Genomic DNA, 21,222 nt, shown 5'->3' with positions numbered 1-21,222 from the left:
GGCTAGGCCATTATTCTCTGTGTTTTAGCAGTTGTATAATGTTGTGATCACTTCCCTGTTGAAATATGATATGTCATCACCCCCATGATGGAATCTGCTGAGTGGTACTGGTGGAGGCAGGGCCTGTGGTGGCTCACCGCCCCCTCAGTTTCATCTCTCTGCCTTCCACCAGTTACTTTCTGCCTGCTCACCTTGCCAAGCTTTGGGCTTGTTCCAAACTCAGCAGCTGCCTCTTGTCTCACCTCTGGTTCTTGGGACTTGAGCTAGCAGCTTACCTATTGATCTAGGAATTCATCTATCTTCACAGCTTGAGAGCAAGAGTCTGGTTCCTCGACCTGCTGATCTTGGGTTCGCCAGCTCCTGCAACTACGTGAATCAGGAGAAACCTTGTGGTCTTGTCTGCTGATCTTGGAATTCGTTGACCTTCACAGCCTGTGAGCAGGAGCCCCTCTCCGACCTGCTGACCTTGGGTTCACCAGCTTCTGCAGCTCCGTGAATCGGGAGAGACCTCTACCCTGATCAACGGACTTGGGACGTCTTAGTCTCTACCATAGCGTGAGCTGTTTCCTTTATATAAATCTCTCTATATATATACTTATACGGTTTACTAGTTTTGCTTCTCTAGAGAATCCAGCCTAAGACAATTGTAAACTGTACCATGTGCTGTGTGAAGTGTGCTCTCTGAGGTGTGAATATTGAAATATGCAGTGTACTGTTTTCAGTGTGCTTGATGCTTTTTGCATTGTGTTGTGTGCAATGTGCAGTTTACAGTGTGCTGTGTGTAGGTAGCAGTCTGATCTGTGCAGCGTTCATTTTGTTGTATGCAAAGTGCCTTGTATAACGTGCTATGTAATGTGTGTTGTGTTCAGTCTGCAGTGTGTTAGATGTAGTGTGCAGTATGATGTTTGAAGATTACAGTGGACAGTGTAAAGTGTGCAGTGTCCAGTGAGAAGTGTGCAGTGTGATGTGTGTATGTGCAGCATGCTGTTGCTGTGTAAAGTGTGCCGGGTGCAGTGTGAAATGTGCCATATGCAGTGTACTGTGTGATATATGCCATGTGCTATGTGCAGTATGTAGTGTTACATGTGCAGTGTGCTGTATTCTGTGTTAAAGGTGCTGTGGGCAGCATGCAGTGTGCATTGTGCAAGGGAAAGTGTGCAGTGTGCAGTGTGAATTGTGTAGTGTGAATTGTTTTGTATGCAGTGTGAATTGGGCAGTTTGCCTTGTGCAGTGTAAAGTGCACAGTGTGCTGTCTGCTGTGTGCAGTGTACATTGTGCGGCAGTGTGCTGTGTACAGTGTGCTGGCTGCTGTGTGCTGGCTGCCGTGTGCAGAGTTCAGTTTGCTGTGTGGAGTGCGCTGTGTAGAGTATGCAGTATACTCTGTGCTGTGAGCTCTGTGCATTGTGTGCTTTTTGCTGGTTGCAGTGTGATATGTATAGTTTGTGGTGTGCTGTGTGCAATATGCTGTGTGTAGTGTGCAGTGTACTGTGTATAATGTGATGTGCACTGTGTGCACTATGTTGTATGCAGTGTGGTGTGTGAAACGTGCAGTGTGCTGTATGCGGTGTGTAGTTTGATGTGTGTAGTGTGCTGTGTGCTATGTGCAGTGTTCTGTTTGCAACGTGCATTCTGCAGTGTAGAGTGTGCAGTATGAAGTGTGCAGTGTGCTGGGAGAAGAGTAGTGTGAATTGTGCTGTGTGCAGTGTGCTGTGTTTAGTGTGCACTGGGGAGTGCACAGTGTGCTGTGTGCTGTGTCAGTGTGCTGTTTGCAGTGTGCTGTGTGCAGTGTACAGCATGCAGATTGTTGTGTACTATGTCAGTGTGCTGAGTCGGGGTGTAGTGTGCTCTGTCCATTGTGATATGTTCACTGTGCTGTGTGCTGTGAGTAGTGTGCTGTGTTCAGTGTTCTGTGTGCATTTATTTGGGTGCTGTGTGCCATGTGCTTTCAGCTGGGTGCAGTTTGCAACGTGGTGTGTACTGTCACTTCCTCTACTGCCACCACCTGAAGCCACCACACATACTGCCACCACCTCTAGTTCTACCACCACCCATCCTGCCACCAACACCTGTTCTACCATTATCACTCATACAGCCAGCGTCATATCTACTGCCACCACCACCTATGCTGTCACTACCAAATCTACTACTACCACCACCTCCACTTCCAGTGCCACCTCTATTGACACTGTCACCTCTATGGCCTCCACCATCTTTACTGCCACCGTGACCACTACTGCCAATGCCAATTCTACTGCCACCACTATCTTCATTGCCGTCACCACTTTACTGCTATCACCATATCAACTGCCAGCACCACCAGTCCTAACACCACCAACCATATTGTCACCACTGCCTCTACTGACACAAACACCTCAGCTGCCACTATCACCTCTACTGCCACTGCCACATCTACTCCCACTGTGACATCTACTGCTACCACCACTTCTAATGCCACCAATACCTCTAGTGTCACCACCATCTGTACTACCACAGCTGCTACTAAAAGCGACCATACTGCCACCACCTCAAATGCCAACATATCTAGTGACACTGCCACTTTTACTTCCATCATCATATCTATTGCCACAGCCACCTCTACTGACACTGCTTTCTCTACCGCCACCATTACCTCTACTGCCACCACCTCTACTGCCACTTCCAACTCTACTGTCACCACCCTTCTACTGCCACTTCCACCTTTACCACCACCTCTACCCCTGCTGCCACCACAACCTCTACTGCCACTACCAATCATGCTGCCCACATCATCTGTACTACCAACATCACCCATACTGCTACCATAATGTTCACTGCTGCCACCGCTCCTATTGCCACCTCTACCTGTACTGCCATCAACACCTATACTACCACTATAACCCATACTATCACCACCACCTCTACTACCACTGCCACTTATACAGTCACTGCCACCTATACTCCCACCGCTAGCGGTACTGACACTGACACATCTACTACCACCATCACTTCTCTTGCCACCAACACCTTTACTGCCACCACCACTTTTAATGCCACCACCACCTGTACTGCCTCCACCATCTTATGCCAACTCTATCTCTACTGCCACTGTCACCTCTACCTACACTGACACGCTACAGCCATTGTCAGCTTTACTACCACCACCATCTTTACTTCCACTGCCATCATGACCTCTATCGCCACCTCCATCTCTAATGCCACCCCCATTTCTACTACCACTGCGATGTCTACTGCCTTGCCACCTCTGCAATCTGCCACTTTTAATTCTACAACACTTCTACTGCCACCACCACCTTTACTGCCAACACCATGTCTACTCCCACCATCACCCATACTGCCACTACTACTTCTGCTACCAGACCAGCTCTACTGCCACTGTATTTTCTACTGCCACTGCCACCCCTACTGAAACTTCCACCTCTTTTGCAATAACACCAGTACTGCCACCCCCACCTCTACTCTCACTTCCTTCTCTACAGTCACTGCCATTTGTACTGCCACCATCACCCATAATGCCAACACAAGCTTTACTGCTACCACAATCTCTATTGCCACCTTGACTTCTACTGAAACCACCTCTACTGCCACTGTCATGTCCACTTCCGCCACCATCTCTAATGCCACCTCACCTCTAATGCCAATTCCTCCTCTACTGCCACAAGCACCTCTACTTCCATCACAATCTCTACTGCCACCAACTACTTCTATGGCCACCATCACCTCTACTGCCACCAGTGACATTTCTGCCACCACTAACTCTACTGCCAGCAGAACCTCTAATGCCACTGTCATCTCTCCTGTTTCCACCACCTCTACTGCCATCAACACTTCTACTGCTACTGCCAGCTGTACTGCCACCACCACCCTTAACACCACCACCGCCTCTACTGCCAAAGCCACTTGTAATCTCAACAGCACTTCTACTGCCTCCACCACCTCTAATGCCACAGCCACCTCTACTGCCACCCCCACTGTTAATGCCACCTATACTCCCACTGCAACTCTACTCTTAGTGCTATTTCTTCTGCCACCACCACCTCTACAGCCACTAACACCTCTGCAGGCATCATCACCCATACTGCCACTACCACCATACTACCATCGTCACCCACAGTGCCAGCACCACCTCTACTGCACAACCACCTTTATATCCATTACCACATCTATTTCCAGCAGTACCTCTACTACCAGGAACACCTCTACTGCCACCACACCTGTACTGCCTCCAAGATCTCTACTGCTACTGCCACTTCATCTACTTCCACTACTACCTCTATTTCCACTGTTACTTCTACTGAGAGACACCTGTACTCCACCTCTACTTCTACAGCCACCACCACCTCTAATGCCACTACCAACGCTGCTGCCACCATCACTTCTGCCACCAGTAACTCTACTTCCAGCACAACCTCTACAGTCACCATCTTCTGTACTGTCACCACCACCTCTACTGCCACCAACATCTCTACTATCACTAGTGCCTGTACTGTCACCACCACCCTTAGTGCCATCAACACCTCTATTGCTACCACGACTTCTAATATCACCAGCAACTCTACTGCCTCCACCACCTCTAATGCCACCACCACCTCCACTGCCAACGTCACCGATACTTACACAACTCTACTGCCACCACCACTTCTACTGCCACTGCCACTTCTATAGCCACTTACACCTCAACAAGCACCACCACCCATACTACCACCACTACCCATACTACCATCTTCACCCACAGTGCCAGCAACACCTCTACTTCCATGACCACCTTTACATCCACCACCATGTCTATTGCCACCACTACCTCTACCACCACCAACACCTCTACTGCCAGCACCACCTTTACTGCCTCCAAGAACTCTAATGCCACCATCACCTCTGCCTTTACTGCCTCATGTACTGTCACCACTACCTCGACTTCCACTACCACCTCTGCTGCCAAAGACACCTTTACTGCCACTGTCACCTCTTCTGCCACCACCACCTCTACAGCCACCACAACCTCCACCTACACCACCACTTTTACTGCCACCACCACCTCAACTGCCACTACCTCTTCTGTTGCCTCCACAAGCTCTACTGCTACCACTTCTACTGCCATCAACACCTCTACTGCCACCTCCACCTCTACTGCCACCAACACCTCTGCTACCACCTCCACCTATAATGCCACCACCTCTACTGCCACCACCAACTCTACTGTCACCACAACCTTTCCTGCCACCACCACCTCTACTGCCACAGCCACCTCTATTGCCAAAACCACCTCTACTGACACCAGTTCTTCTACTGACATCACCACCTATGCTGCCATAGCCACTTATATTTCATCATCACCTCTACTTCCATTGCCACCACTATGGCCACAAGCACTTCTGCTGATAACTCTACCTCAACAGCCTCCATCATCTCTGCTGCCACCACCTTTAATTCCACCATAACCTGTACTGCCACCACCACCTCTACTGCAAACATCACCTGTACTGCTACCAACACCTCTACTGCTGCCACAGCCCAAACTACCACCATCCCTCCTATTGCCATCACCACCTTTACTGCCACTACCACCTCTACTCTCTCTGCTACCTCTACTGCCACCACCTCCTATACTGCCTCCACTGCACAGCCACCCCTACTGCCACCGCCACCTCTACTGCCAATGCCACCTGTACTGCTACTGCCACCTCTAATGCTGCCACCACCACTACTGCCACCACCACCTCTACGGCCTACACCTTTACTGCCACCACCACCAGTACTACCACCACCACCTCTATGGCCATCACCATCTCTACTGCCACTGCTTTCTCTACAGCCACTACCACCTGTACTGCTACCACCACCTGTACTGGCACAAACACCTGTTCTGCCACCACCACCCATAATGCCCCAACAACCTCTATTGCCAGGGCAACATCTACTGCAACCACAACCATTATACCCATCTCCACCTCTAACTCCACAACTACCTCTACTGCCACAATCATCTCCACTGCCACCTTCACCTCCACAGCCACCACAATCTCTACCACCACCAGACATCTACTGCCAGAAAGACTTCTACTGCCACCACCATTTCCACTGCCACTGCCACTTCTACTGCCACCAGCATCTCTAATGCCATTACCATATCTACTGCCACCGCCTCCTCTACTGCCACTGCCTCCTCTACTACCATCTTCACCCATGCTGCCACTACCACATTAACTAACATCAACACCTCTACTGCAACCAAAACCTTTACTGCCACCACCTCTACTGCCACTGCCACCTCAACTGCCACTACCACCTGTACTGCCACAACTACTTGTACTGCTACCACCACCCATGATATCACCAACACCTTTACCGCCACCGCCATCTCTACTGCCAACACCACGTCTACTCCCACCATCACCTGTACTGCCAGTACTGGCCACAAGCACCTCTACTGCCAACTCTACCCCAACTGCTTCCACCACCTCTACTGTCACCACGCCCTATGCCACCACAACCTGCACTGCCACTACTACCTCTACTGCTGTCAACATCTCTACTGCCACTACAGCCCAAACTACCACCATCTCTGTCACCACCACTTCTACTGCCACTGCCATCTCTATGGCTTCCACCACCTAAACGGCCACCACTCCCTAAACGGTTACCACCACCTACAGTACCACAAACACCCATAGTGAAAACACCACCTTTACTATCACCACCAGCTCTGCTGCCACTGCGACCCCTACTGCCACCCCCACCTCTATTTCTACCACCACTTCCAACGTCACCACCACTTCTACTGCCTCCATCAACTCTACTGCCAATACGACCTCTACGTAATGCCTTCATTACTCATATTACCAGCATCACCCGTACTACAACTGCCTCTTCTACTGCCACCACTTCTAATGTCACCACCGCCTTTACTGCTAACACCACCTCTACAGCCACCACCACTCGTAATGTCTTCACTACTCATATTACCACCATCAACCATGCTGCAACTGCCTCCTCTACTGACACCACAACCTCTATTACCACCATCAACTTTAGTGCCACCACCATTTTTACTGCCACTGCCACTTCTACAGCCACCAATACCTCTACAAGCACCACCACCCATACTGCCTCCACCACCCGTACTGCCACCACTACCATCGTCACCCATAGTGCCAGCAACACCTCTACTGCCATGACGACCTTTACATCCACCACCATGTCTATTACCACCACTGCCTCTACCACCACCAACACCTATACTGCCAGTACCATCTCTACTGCATCCAAGACCGCTAATGCCACCACCTCTGCTGTCACTGCCTCATCTACTTCCACCATCACCTCTGTTGCCAAAGACACCTGTACTGCCACTGCCACCTCTATTGCCACCACCACCTCCACAGCAGCCACAGAGCCACCTTTACTGTCACCTCCACCTATACTGCCACCACCTCAACTGCCCCCTCCAATTCCATTGCCACTGCCACCTCTATTGTTACCACCACCTCTACTGCCTCCCACACCACTACTGCCTCTGCCTCCTCTACTTCCACCACCAACTACTGCCACCACCAACACCTCTACTGCCACCACCACCTCTACTTCATCTCCTCAGCAGAACTTCCACCTCTACTCCCACCACCACCTCAACTGCCACTACCTCCTCTACTATCACCACCACCTGTGCTGCCAGGACTACCTCTACTGCCACTTCCACCTATATTCCAACTGCTTCCTATATTTACATTGCCAACTCTACTGCCACCACAAACTCTACTGCCAACACCACCCATACTACTACCATCACCCATACTGCCACCACCACCTTTATTGCCACCAACACATCTACTGCCACCACCATTTCTACTGTCATCACTACCTCTACTGCCTCCACCATCTAAACGGTCACCACCACCTAAACTGCCACCACCACCACCCATAGTATCACAAACACCCATAGTGACAATACCACCTCTACTACCACCACTTCCTTTACTGCCACCACCACCAATACTTTCACCACCGCTTGTACTACCACCATCACCTATACTCCCACCACCTCCTCTACCACCAACCCTACCGCTATTACCACTGCCACCTCTACTTAAACTGACACTCTACTGCCATGGCCACATCTATAGTCACTGCTACCTCTACTGTCACCACCACCTTTACTGCCACCGCTCCTTCACTGCCACTGTTACCTGCACTGCCACTGCCACCTCTGCTGTCACTTTCACCTCTACTGCCACCTTTACAGATACTGACACCACCATCTTTACCTCCACTGCCACCCCTACTGCCACCATGACCTCTACTGTCACCTCTACTTCTACTACCACAGCCACATCTAATGCTTTCAAACCTCTACACTCTACCACCTCTACTTCTACAAGACCTCTACTACCACTGCCAACTCTAGTGCCAGCACCACCAGTACTGTCACCACCACCCATATTATCACCATCACCCTTGCTACCACCACCACCTCTAATGCCACTACTACCTCAATGGCCACATCCATTGCCACCATCACCCATACTACCATCAAAACCCATACTGCAACCACCACCACTACTTCCACCACCACCTCTACTGCCAGCACCACTTCTATAGCCACTGCTACCAATACTGCCACTACCACCCCTGCAGCCACCACTTCTACTGCCACTGCCACTTCTACTGTTGCCACCTCCTATACTGCCAGAGCCATCTATACTACCACCGCTAACTCTACTGTCACAACCACTTCTACTGCTACAACCACCCATGCTGCCACCACCACCTCTACTGCCACAGCAACATCTACTAACACAACCTCTCCATCCACCACCTCCTTTACTGTCAAAACCACCTCTACTGCCACCACCTCCTCTACTGTTACCACCACTCGTACTTCCACCACCACCTCTACTGCCACCAACATGTCTGCTGTCACCATCACCTATTCTACTACCTTCATCCATACTGCCACCAACACGTATACTTCCACGAAAACCTCTACTGCAACCAAAACCTTTACTGCCACCACCATCTCTACTGCCACTGCCATCTTTACTTCCACTGCCACCCTTACTGCTACTATGATCTCTACTGCCACCCCACTCCTACTGCCACCGCTACCTTTATTGCCTTGCCACCTTTACAATCTACCACCTCTAATTATGCACTTCTAATGCCACTGCCGCCTCTACTGTCACCACCACCCATATTACCACCATCACCCTTGCTGCCGTTACCACTTCTAATGCCACCACTACCTCTACAGCCAACTCCCTTGCCACCACCACTAGTACTGCCTCCACCACTCTTACTACTACCATCACCCATACTGCCACCACCACCACTTCCACCATCACCTCTGCTGTCAACACCACCTGTACTGCCACCATCATTTCTACAGCCATTGCCACTGCCACCCCTGCAGCCACCACCACCTCCGCCTCTACTACCGCAACCACCTCTGCTGCCACAACCACTTCTACTGTTGTTGTTAGGTGTTGTCCAGGTGGTTCTGACTCATAGCGACCCCATGTACAACAGAAGGAAACACTGCCAGGTCCTGCACCATCCTCACAGTCATTGATATGTTTAAGCTCATTGTTGCAGCCACTGTGTCAGTCCATCTCTTCGAGAGTCTTCCTCTTTTTCGTTGATCTTTTACCTTACCGAGCATGATGTCCTTCTCCGGGGACTGATCTCACCTGCTAACATGTCCAAAGGACATGAGGACAAAGTCTCACCATTCTCGCTTCCAAGGAGGACTCTGGCTGTGCTCTTCCAAGACTTCTAATGTTACCACCATCTATATTGCCAGAGTCACTTATGCTGCATCCACCACTTGTACTTCCACCACCACGCCATCACCAGTACTGCCACTGCCACCTCTACTTCTGCCAACACCTCCACTGTCACCTCCACCTCTACTGCCACTGCCACATCTACTGACACAGCTACTTCTACTGTCACTGTCACCTCTACTGTCATTGTCACTTATATTCCCACTGCTACCTCTACTGTCACTGCCACCTCCACTGCCGCCACCACCTTTACTGCCAACACCACCCATATGGCCACCAACACCCATACTCTACCATCGACCTTACTGCCACCACCACATCTAGTGCCAAAACCACCTCTACTGCCACCACGACCTCTACAGGCACCATCACTTCTACTGCTGCTGCCACCTCTACTGCTTCAACCACTTGTATTGCCATCACCTCTACTGCCACTGCCAGCTCTACTGTCACCACCACCTCTACTGCCACCAATACTTCTACTTCCACTACCACCTATACTGTCACCACAACCGCTACTGCCTTCACTACTTATACTGACACTACAACTATACTGCCACCACCACCTCTGCTGCCAATACCACCTCTACTTCAACTACCTATACTGCCAGTGCCACCTCTACTGCTATTGCCACCTCTACTACAACAAACACCTCTGCTGTCACCACCACCTATATTGTCACAACTACCTCTACTGCAACCACCACATATACTTCCACAGATACCTATACTGACACCAGCTCCTATGCTGCCACTACCACCTCTGCTGCCACCACTATCTCTACTTTCAAAACCACCTACACTGCCTCTGCTACCACTACTGGCACCACCACATCTACTGCCATCATCACTTCTACTGCCTCCAGAACCTATACTCCCACCACCACTTCTACTGCCACCATCAGCTCTACTGCCACCGCCACCTTTCCTGACAACATGACCCGTACTGCACCATCACCCAGACTGCAACCACCACCTCTACTGCTACAACAACCATACCACCATCTCCACCCATACTACCACCATCATCCATACTACCACCACCTCCTTTACTGCCACTACCACCTCTACTGCCACAGCCACATCTACTGCCACTGTCACCTGTACTGTTATTGCCACCCCTACTGGCAACTACACCTCTACTATCATTGTCACCTATAGTGCCACTATGACCTCTTCTGCCACTGCCACCTATAATGCCACAGGAACCTATACTGCCATTACCACCTATAATGCCACAACCACCTGTACTACTGCCACCACATATACTACCGTCACCACCTATACTACCACCACCACATATACTGCCACCACCACCTGTACTGCTAACACCATGTATACTGATAACACCACCAATACTGCCACCATCACCTCTACTGCCCCTGCCACGTCTACTGCCACCACCACCTATACTGTCATCATTACCTGTACTCCCACACAACTTATACTGCCAGTGCCACCTATAATTACATCACCACCTAAACTGCCACCACCACCTCTACTGTCACAACCTCTGTACTGCCACCACCACTTATGCTGCCACAATCATCCATATTGCCACTAAAATCTATAATGCCACCACCACCTATACTACCACCACCACCTATACTATCATTACTCCTATACTGCCACCGCCCCCTTACTGCCACTGTCAACTGTACTGCTTACACACCTCTACTGCCAACCCAACCTCTACTGCATCTGCCATCTCTACTGCCTCCGTCACCTCTACTACCACCTCTGCCTATACTGTCACAACCACTTCTATCTCCACCACCACATATATTGCCACCACCACCTATACTGTCGCCACCACCTCTATTGCCACAACCACTTATACTGTCACCACCACCTATAGTGCCACCACCAACTATACTGCCACTGCCACTTACAATGCCACCACCATGTATACTACCAACACCACCTATACTGCTACCACCACTTATACTGTCACCACCACCAGTAGAGCCACCACCACTGATACTGCCACCTCCACTGATATTGCCACCACCACCTATACTGACACCACCATTGCCACTTCTACTGCTAGTGTCACCTCTGTGGCCACCATCACCTATCACTATCACTGCCGCCACCACATATACTCTTCTGCCAGTTGGAATTCAGTGGACAGCAACTTGTTTTTGTTTTTTAATTTCGTTTTTTCTTGTTTGTTTGTTTTACAAAAGTATCCATTTGTTGGTGGGTTGAAATCATAGCACCCTTTTGTATTTTTTGTGTATTCAACATTGTTTCTGGGCAGAAATGCCACAGATTCAGAGACAGGGAAAGTACATATATGATCATAAAAAAAGTATACAAAATATTTGGGCCTTCTAATGGAGTCAGTTGGGTACACAGACAGTCGCAGGGTGAGCCCTTTCCAGAACATCTAGGAGAAACTGAACATAGGTGTCTTTATACACATGCTATTGTAAAAAATTTTAACTGATACTTTTTTCCTACTATATTAAAGTAGTTGAATAAAAACTGAATATTTTAAAAGTAGATATATTAAGTCATATTATTTTAAACTTAAAATTTAAAAATAAAATTATATAAATAAAAAATTATTGTTTTATTCCCAAACCATAATTTATTTTAATTTTACTTCTCTGACTTTTTGTTGTTGCTGTTGTCAGGTGCCATTGAGTCAATTTCTACTCATAGCAGCCCCAAGTGTGCAGAGTAAAACTGATCCATAGGTTTTTCAAGGCTGTGACCTTTCAGAAGCGTATCTTCAGACCTATCTTCCAAGAAGTGGAAGTTCCCACTCAGCACAGCCATCTTGGAATAAAACCAACAACCTCACGTGTAGATAGGCACCTCCACGAATTCTCAATAGGAGATAGGGTATGGAGTGGGAACACCCAGGGCTAAGTAAGAGCACGTTTGTTGGCTACAACTCAAGGAGCCCAGACTCTTACCTGGTAACCACAGGGGTATACGCCTACAACCTCCACCCCTCTGGTGAATAACAGCAAGAACCGCTCCTTCCCAGCAGCCCTGACTGTCAGGAACCACAGTACTAAACATATCTATTGTTCTCCTCTATCTAGCCCCCTCTGCCCCTGCCTTTGCCCTCCCTTCTGTCTCACTCCTCCACCCCACTGGCTGGACCCCAGATCCTTTCCAGCCTGCTCAGTACCCACAACACCACAGTCCATGGCCGTGAGGGGAATGGGCCTGGACCCCCAGACCCCTCCCCACCAGCACAGACCCCGTGTCACTGCATTCTGTTTCCCTGAGGGGAAGAGACCTACCCCGCCACAGGCCCTGCTCCAACCCCTGGCAACAGCCCGATTCATGACAAAAACAAATTACCCATTTCTGCCCCTTTCCATCCCTGCTGGACCTGCCCTGCTGCACCATAGTTGAGCGACTGGCCCTGCACACCCAGACAAGGTGGTGAGAACTATCATGCCCACAGATGAGAAAGCAACAAAGCACACCTGGCCCACCCATCCAGACATAACCAAACCAAGCAAAAAGCAGGACAAAACAAAACTACAATCAATAAATAAAGAAAATAATGCCTGAATGTCTTGGAGACAACAGATAATATCAAAACATTTTTTTTAAAGGACATGATGGGTCCAGTAAGCATTGTTGTTTTTAGGTGCCATCGAGTTGGTTCTGACTCATAGCAAACCAATGTACAACAGAACGGAACACTGTCTGGTCCTACACCATCCTTACAATTGTTGTTATGCTTGAGCCCATTGTTGCAACCACTGTAAGAATCCATCTCATTGACAGTCTTCCTCTCTGTCATTGACCCTCTACTCTATCAAGTATTATGTCCTTCTCCAGGGACTGGTCCTTCCTGATAACATGTCCAAAGTACGTGAGACGAAGTCTCCCCATCCTTGCTTCTAAGGAGCATTCTGGCTGTACTTTTTCCAAAGCAGATTTGTTTGTTCTTCTGGCAGTCAATGATATATTCAATGTTCTTCGCCAACACTGTCATTCAAAAGCATCAATTCTTCTTTGGTCTTCCTTATTCATTGTCCACGGTTCACATGCATATGAAGTGACTGAAAACACCATGGCTTGGGTCAGGCATACCTCAGTCTTCAAGGTGACGTCTTTGTTCTTCAAAACTTTAAAGAGATATTTTGCATCATATTTGCCCAATGCATCATTTGATTTCTTGACTGCTGCTCCTATGGGCGTTGATTGTGGATCTAAGTAAAATGAAATCCTTGATGACTTCAATCTTTTCTCCATTTATCATGATGTTGCTTATTGGTCCAGTTGTGAAGATTTTTGTTTTGTTCTTTATGTTGAGGTGTAATCCTTACTGAAGGTTGTAGTCTTTGATCTTCATCAGTAAGTGCTTTAAGTCTTCTTCACTTTAAGCTAGCAAGGTTGTGTCAACTGCATAATGCAGGTTGTTAATGAATCTTCCTCAAATCCTGATGCTCCGTTCTTCTCAGATTATTTGCTCAGCATACAAATTGAATAAGTATGGTGAAAGGATACAACCCCGATGCACACATTTCCTGACTTTAAACCATGCAGTATCTCCTTTTTATGTTTGAACTGAACTATCCAATAGCGAATTGAAAAGTCTAATATTCAGGGCTCTCCAAGAGATCAATGAAAATACAGAAAAAATAACAGAAAACATAGATAAAACCAATCAAAATATAGCCAAAATTAAGGAAAACACAGACAAAGCAATAGAAGAATTCAGGAAAATAATACAAGAACAAAACTTCAAAATAAATAAACAATTAGAAATCATACAAAAATAGCAGCTAAAAATTCAAAAGATAAACAACAAAATTTCAGATGGACAATGCAATAGAAGGTTTTAAGGGTAAATTTGAAACAATGGAAGACAGAATCAGCGAAATTGAAAACAAATCCATAGATGCCATTTCTTTGAGGAAAAAATCAGAGAAAAGAATGAAGAAAACTTAAGAACTGTGTGGGATACAATCAAGAAAAAATTTGTGCATGATCAGAGTTCCACAACAGGGGAAGAAAATGGACAACATAGAGAGGATCACTGAATATTTAGTGGCAGAAAACTTCCCTAACATCCTGAAAGATGAAAAGCTGACCAAATTCCTCAACATAATAAAGGGCATCAATACAAAACCGACAGCCAACATCATTTACAGAGAGGCTGAGAACATTCTCCCTGAGAATGGGTACAAGAAAAGGATGCTCTTTATCACAACTCCTATTTAACATTGTGCTGGAAGTCCTAGCTAGAGCAATAAGACAAGAAAAAAAAATTAATAAAGGGCATCCAGATTGGTAAGGAAGAAGTAAAACTGTCCCTATTCGTGGATGATATAATATTATACATAGAGAGCCCTAAAGACTCCACAAGAAAACTACCGGAACTAATAAAAAGATTCAGCAGAGTAGCAGTATACAAGACAAACATACAAAAATCAGTTGGATTCCTATACACCAATAAAGAGAACTATGAAAAGGAAATCAGGAAAGCAAGACCATTTATAATAGCCCCTAAAAAATAAAATACTTAGGAATATATATAACCAGGGATGTAAAATATCTCTGCAAAGAAAACTACGAAACACTACTGCAAGAAACAAAAAGAGACCTACACAAAAGGAAAAACATACCATGTTCATGGATAGGTAGACTCAACATTGTGAAAACGTCAGTTCTACCCAAAGCAATCTACGAATACTATGCTATCTTAATCCAAATACTAACAGCATTCTTTAAAGAGATGGAAAAAAGCTAATCATTAACTTTATATGGAAAGGAAAGAGATCCCAGATAAGTAAAGCATTAATGAAGAAGAACGAAGTAGGAGGAGTCATACTACAGTAAGCCTCAGAACCTACTGTACAGCAACAGTAGTCAAAACAGCCTAGTACTGGTACAGAGACAGACACACTAACAAATGGAACAGAATCGAGAACCCAGATGTAAATCCATCTACCTACAGCTACCTGATCTTTGACAAAGGCCTAAAGTCCATTAAATGGGGAAAAGACAGTCTTTTTAACAAATGGCTCTGGCAAAATGAGATGTCCATCTGTAAAAAAAAGAAACAGGACTGATGCCTTACACCATACGCAAAAACTAATTCAAAATGTATGAAAGATCTAAATACAAAACCAAAAATTATAAAGATCATGGAAGAAAAAATAGAGTCAATACTAGGGGCCCTATATATACAGCAAAAATAGAATACAAACCATAACCAACAATACACAAACACCTTATAAGATAAGCTACATAACTGGAATCTTCTAAAAATGAAACACTTATGCTCATCAAAAGACTTCACCAAAAGAGTAAAAAGAGAACCTACAGACTGGGGAAAATATTTGGCTATGACATATCCGACAAAGGTTTAATCTGTCAAATCTATAGGAAAATTCAACTCCTCAATACCAAAAAGACTAATAATCCAATTTAAAAATGGGCAAAGGATATGAACATAAACTTCAGCAAAGAAGACATTTAGGAGGCTAACAGACACATGAGGAAACGCTTGTGTTCACTACCCATTAGAGAAATGCAAATCAAAACTATAATAAGATACCATCTTACTCCAACATTACTCGCACTAATAAAAAAAAACAGAAAATGACATGTTGGAGAGGTTGCAGGGAGGCTAGAACTCTTATGCACTGCTGATGGGAATGCAAAATGGTACAACCATTTTGGAAAATGATATGGTGCTTCTTTAAAAAGCTAGAAATAGAAACACCATATGATCCAGCAATCCCACTCCTAGGAATATATCCTAGAGAAATAAGGGCCATCAAACCAATAGACGTATGCACACCCATGTCCACTGCAGCATTATTCACAATAGCAGAAAGATGGAAACAATCTAAGTGCCCATCAACAGATGAATGGATAAACGAAAACAACAGCACATACACACAGTGCAATACTATGCAACAATAAAGAACAATGATGAATCTGCAACATATCTCACAACAAGTATGAATCTGGAAAAGATTATGCCGAGTGAAATAAGTCAATCACAAAAAGACAAACACTGGCTGAGACCACTATTATAAAAACTCAAGAAAAGGTTTACATACAGAAAGAAACAATCTTAGACGGTTATGAGAGAGACGAGGTGTGGAGAAGGAAAAACACTAACTGGTAGATAAGAGGTAATTTTGTGGAGGGTAAGACAGTACATAGTACCGGGGAAGTCTGTAGAAGGTGACCAACACAAAGTCAAAGAAGCTTCACAGACACAACCAAACTCCTTGAGGGACCGAGTTCCTGGGCTGAGGACTGGGGACCATTGTCTCAGGGGACATGTAGTTCAATTAGCGTAACATAGTTTATAAAGAAAATGTTCTACATCCTATTTTGGTGAGTAGCGTCTGGGGTCTTAAAAGCTTGTAAGTGGCCATCTAAGATAATCCACCAGTCTCACCCCACCTGGAGCAAAGAAGAACAAAGAAAACCAAAGACACAAGGGAAAGATTAGTCCCAGACTTATGGACCACAACTACCACAGCCTCCACCAGACTGAGTCCAGCACAACTAGATGGTGCCCATCTACCACCACCGACAGCTCTGACAGAGATCACAATAGAGGGTCCCAGTCAGAGCGGGAGAAAAATATAGAACAAAATTCAAATACACACAAAAAAGACCAGATTTGCTCGTCTGACAGAGACTGGAGAAACTCCAACAGTATAACCCCCAGACACCCTTTTAACTCAGTACTGAAGTCACTCCTGAGGTTTACCTCCAGCCAAAGATCAGACAGGTTCTACAGGGAAAACTATAACACACATGCGGAATGTGCTTCATAGTTCAATCATGTATATAAGACTAAATGGGCACACCACCCCAAAAGCAAAGACAAGAAGGCTGGAAGGGACAGGAAAACCGGACGATTGGTAACAGAGAACCTGGGGTGGAGAAGGAGAGAGTGTTGACACATCGTAGGGTTGGAAACCAACGTCACAAAAGAATATGTGTATTCATTTTTTAATGAGAAATTAATTTTCTCTGTAAACTTCCACCTAAAGCACAATTTTAAAAAATTGAGGAGGCGGAGCCAACATGGTGCTATAGACAGAAGCACCACACCGTCCCTCTACAGCAAAGACCTGAAAAGCTAAATAAAACAGATACAAACGTCAATCCTGGAATCCTAAGTTTCAAATGAAGGGATAAAGAGCCCAACAAAGCACCTAGTGGAATAAGAAACTGACAGAGAACAGACAAAAAGGAGAGCTATGGAGTGGAGCTCTCCTACAAGCTAACACAGCATGGACTAGCCATCTTGGACCCTTCAGCCACCAAGAACGGTGGACAAAGAGTATCGGAAGACAACTTCACGGAGCTCCCAGCAGGAGACAGAGCACCCGGTAACCAGGGATACAAGCTTTCCCACCACCCACCCTTCTTCCCTCTGTGCAGCCTCTGCCACTTTCTGACTCCTTGCAGCTTGGATTTGCCGTGTCCCCGCTGAATGGCTCCTTCAGTGCTATTTTAATGTTGTTGGCTTCTTTTTGTTTCTTCTCTCTCTCACCTTTTTTCTTTCCTTTCTCTCACCCAGCTGGTGCTGTGTGCCATATCTATTCCTTCTTGATGGGCTGTGCTGTGCAGCTTGGGTAGGGAGCCATTTCCCTGGTCCGCACCACCACACCAGTGGGCTTCCTTGGGGAATTTTTTTCTCTCTCAATTTCTTGATTCTCTCTACCTTCCTTCCTTTCCTTTCTCCCAATCACCTTGCACCATATGCCATCTCTGCTGCTTTTTAACAGACTGTGCCACACCGCTCAGCTGGAGAACCCCAGGTATATGGCTTCCCCGGTCCATGCCACCATGCCAGTTGGCTCCCTTGGGGTATTTTTCCCCTCAGTTTCTTGTCTCTCTCTATCTTCCTTCCTTTCCTTTCTCCTGATCACCTGGCCACGTGTGCCATTTTCACTGCTTTTTGACAGGCTGTGCCACACTGCTCAGCTGGGCTGCCAGTACATGGCTTCTGGGGTCCACATCACTCCAGTGGCAGGCTCCCTCAGCACCAGTTTTTTTGGCTTCTGTTTCTCTCTCTTCTTTCTTACACCCACTTAGCTCCACATATCACATCCTCCCTCATCCCTTCTGGCTATCTGCACTGTGTGCTGAATGCCACACCTCCGAATGGCAAAGGCGTAGACCACTGGACCCCATCATGGACTACCCCCAGCCCCACCCTTTTATTCCCAGTATGTGCTGCAAAGGATCCATTCCCACCTCTGTCCCTCCTCTCGGCCTGCCCTGCTGCATCATAGCTGAGCAATTAACCCTGCCCAAGTGGACAAGGTGGTGAGAAGTATCACTCCCACAGATGAGCAAACAATAAACAACACCCAGCCCCTCTGCTCAGACATAACCAAATAAAACAAAAAAGCAGGATGAAACAAATCTATAATCAATAAATGAAGAAAATAATTCCTGAACGCCTGGAAGGCAGCAGACAATATCAAAACACATTTTTTTTTTAAAAAAGGGTAGGATGGATCCAGAAAGTTACCAGAAAGCTTCCAAAATAAAACACCAGATGACCTTCTAGTAGAAGAAAAAGCAATGGAACTATCTGATAGGGAATTCAAAACTCTAATATTCAGGTCTCTCCAAGAGATAAAGGAAAATGCAGACAAAAATGAGGAAAAATAGACAAAATCATAGAAAATACAGACAAAAGCATGGAAAAGACAGACAAAACAATGGAAGAATTCAGGAAAATAATACAAGAACAAAATGTCAAAATAAATTCACCACCAGAAATCATACAAAAACAGCAATTACAAATCCAAAAGATAAACAACAAGACTTCAGAAATGGACAGTGCCATAGAAGATTTTAGGAGCAAATTTGAAAAATGGAAGACAGCTTCAGCAAATTGAAGACAAATCCTTGGATACCACTTTGTTAGAGGAAAAATCAGAGAAAAGAACAAAGAAAAATGAAGAAACCCTGAGAAATGATGTGGGATATGATCAAAAGCAAAAATTTGCATGTGATAGGAGTTCCAGAACAGGGAGAGAAAGTGGAAACATAGAGAGGATCACTGAAGACTTGCTGACAGAAAATTTCCCTAATATTATGAAAGATGAAGAGCTGATCATCCAAGAAGCTCAATGAACTCCATATAGGAAAGATCTCAAAAGAAAGCCACCAAGACATATCATAACCACACTTGCTAAAACCAAAGACAAAGAATCCCAAGAACAGCTTGAGAAAAACAAAAAGTCACATACAGAAGTGAAACAATAATACTAAGCTCTGATTACCCGGAAGAAACCATGCAGCCAAGAAGGCAATTGGATGACATATATAAAACCTTGAAAGACAAAAATTGCCAACCAAGATAGGGAACCCAAGGTTGAGTACGGATATTGTTGATGTGTTGTGAGATTGTTAACCATTGTCATAGGGCAACATTTGTAGTAACTGTTAAATGAGAAACTATTTTGTTCTGTAAGTCTTCATCTAAAGTGAGAATAGCAGCACTGTTGGAAGAGCGTAGTCAATGTCACTGAACTGTGCATGTAGAAATTTTTGAAATGGTGTATCTTTGGCTATGTGTATTTTCACCAAAAAAAAAACGTTGAGAAGTTAGAAGGTTGACATATTGTGGGGTTGTTAACCAATGTCATAAAACAACATGTGTACTACTGTTTCATGAGAAACTATTTGTTCTGTAAGCCTTCACCTGAAGTACAATATAAAAAAAGGAAAAAAAAGAGAAGAGATTGAAAAGGTAATTAAACAGGAAAACTGGTGATAAGGAACCCAAGGTTGAGTCAGGACAGAGCTGACATGTAGTGGGGTTCTTAACCATTGTCATAGGGCAATATGCATACTAACTGTTTAATGAGAAACTATTTTGTTCTGTAAACCTTCATCTAAAGTGAGAATAGAAGCACAACTGGAAGAACGTAATCGATGTCACTGAATTGTGCATGTAGAAATTTTTGAAATGGTGTATCTTTGACTATGTATATTTTCACCAAAAAAAAAAAGGTCCTCCAAGGCTGAGAAGGAAGAGTGTTGACATGTCCTGGGGTTGCTAACCAATGTCATAAAACAATATGCGTACTGAATATTTAATGAGAAAATATTTGTTTTGTAAACTTTCACCTAAAGTACAATTTTAAAAAATTTTAAAAAAAAAGAAAAAGTAATTAAAAAATTCTCAACAACAAAAAAATTGCCAACCAAGAATAATATATCTTGCAAAACCCTTGCTCCATTATGATGACAAAATTAGGACCTATCCAGATAAACAGAAATTAAGGGAATACATAAAAACTAAACCAAACTTAAAAGAATTATTTAAGGGAGTCCTTTGGTTACAGAACCAACAACATCAGACAACAGCCTGAATCCAAGACACAAGACCGCATCAGCCAGGTACCAACCTAGGTAACGTACTCTCAAAGATAAAACAAAACTAAAAGATTTACAACAGGGAACCAGC

The 21,222-nt window shown here is 45.6% G+C and overlaps 2 protein-coding genes across 2 annotated transcripts; both read left to right on the top strand.

Moving 5' to 3' along the window:
- Nucleotides 1–2,246: 2,246 nt before the first annotated feature.
- LOC105757009 (serine-rich adhesin for platelets-like) lies at nucleotides 2,247–5,435 on the top strand (the record flags this gene model as incomplete). The annotated part of the gene is made up of 4 exons (XM_023725856.1): nucleotides 2,247–2,794; nucleotides 4,011–4,591; nucleotides 4,645–4,985; nucleotides 5,016–5,435. Coding segments are annotated over 4 exons (1,890 nt in total), but the record flags the coding sequence as incomplete, so codon positions are not given.
- Nucleotides 5,436–7,962: 2,527 nt separating this feature from the next.
- On the top strand, nucleotides 7,963–9,268 carry LOC111819402 (cell wall protein DAN4-like). Its single transcript, XM_023725855.1, has one exon. The coding sequence runs from the start codon at nucleotides 8,487–8,489 to the stop codon at nucleotides 9,150–9,152; it is 666 nt and encodes a 221-aa protein (XP_023581623.1). The 5' UTR covers nucleotides 7,963–8,486; the 3' UTR covers nucleotides 9,153–9,268.
- The last annotated feature ends 11,954 nt before the right edge of the window (nucleotides 9,269–21,222 follow it).

Source organism: Trichechus manatus, unplaced genomic scaffold (genome assembly GCF_000243295.1).
Source record: "Trichechus manatus latirostris isolate Lorelei unplaced genomic scaffold, TriManLat1.0 scaffold00489, whole genome shotgun sequence".
Classification (NCBI taxonomy): domain Eukaryota; kingdom Metazoa; phylum Chordata; class Mammalia; order Sirenia; family Trichechidae; genus Trichechus; species Trichechus manatus.
The sequence above is the reverse complement of the archived record's forward strand: the minus strand, read 5'-3'. Positions and strand labels throughout refer to the sequence as shown.

Coding starts and splice junctions, on each gene's coding strand:
- LOC111819402 (XM_023725855.1), top strand. CDS start 8,487: ATGGCCACATCCATTGCCACCATCACCCATACTACCATCAAAACCCAT.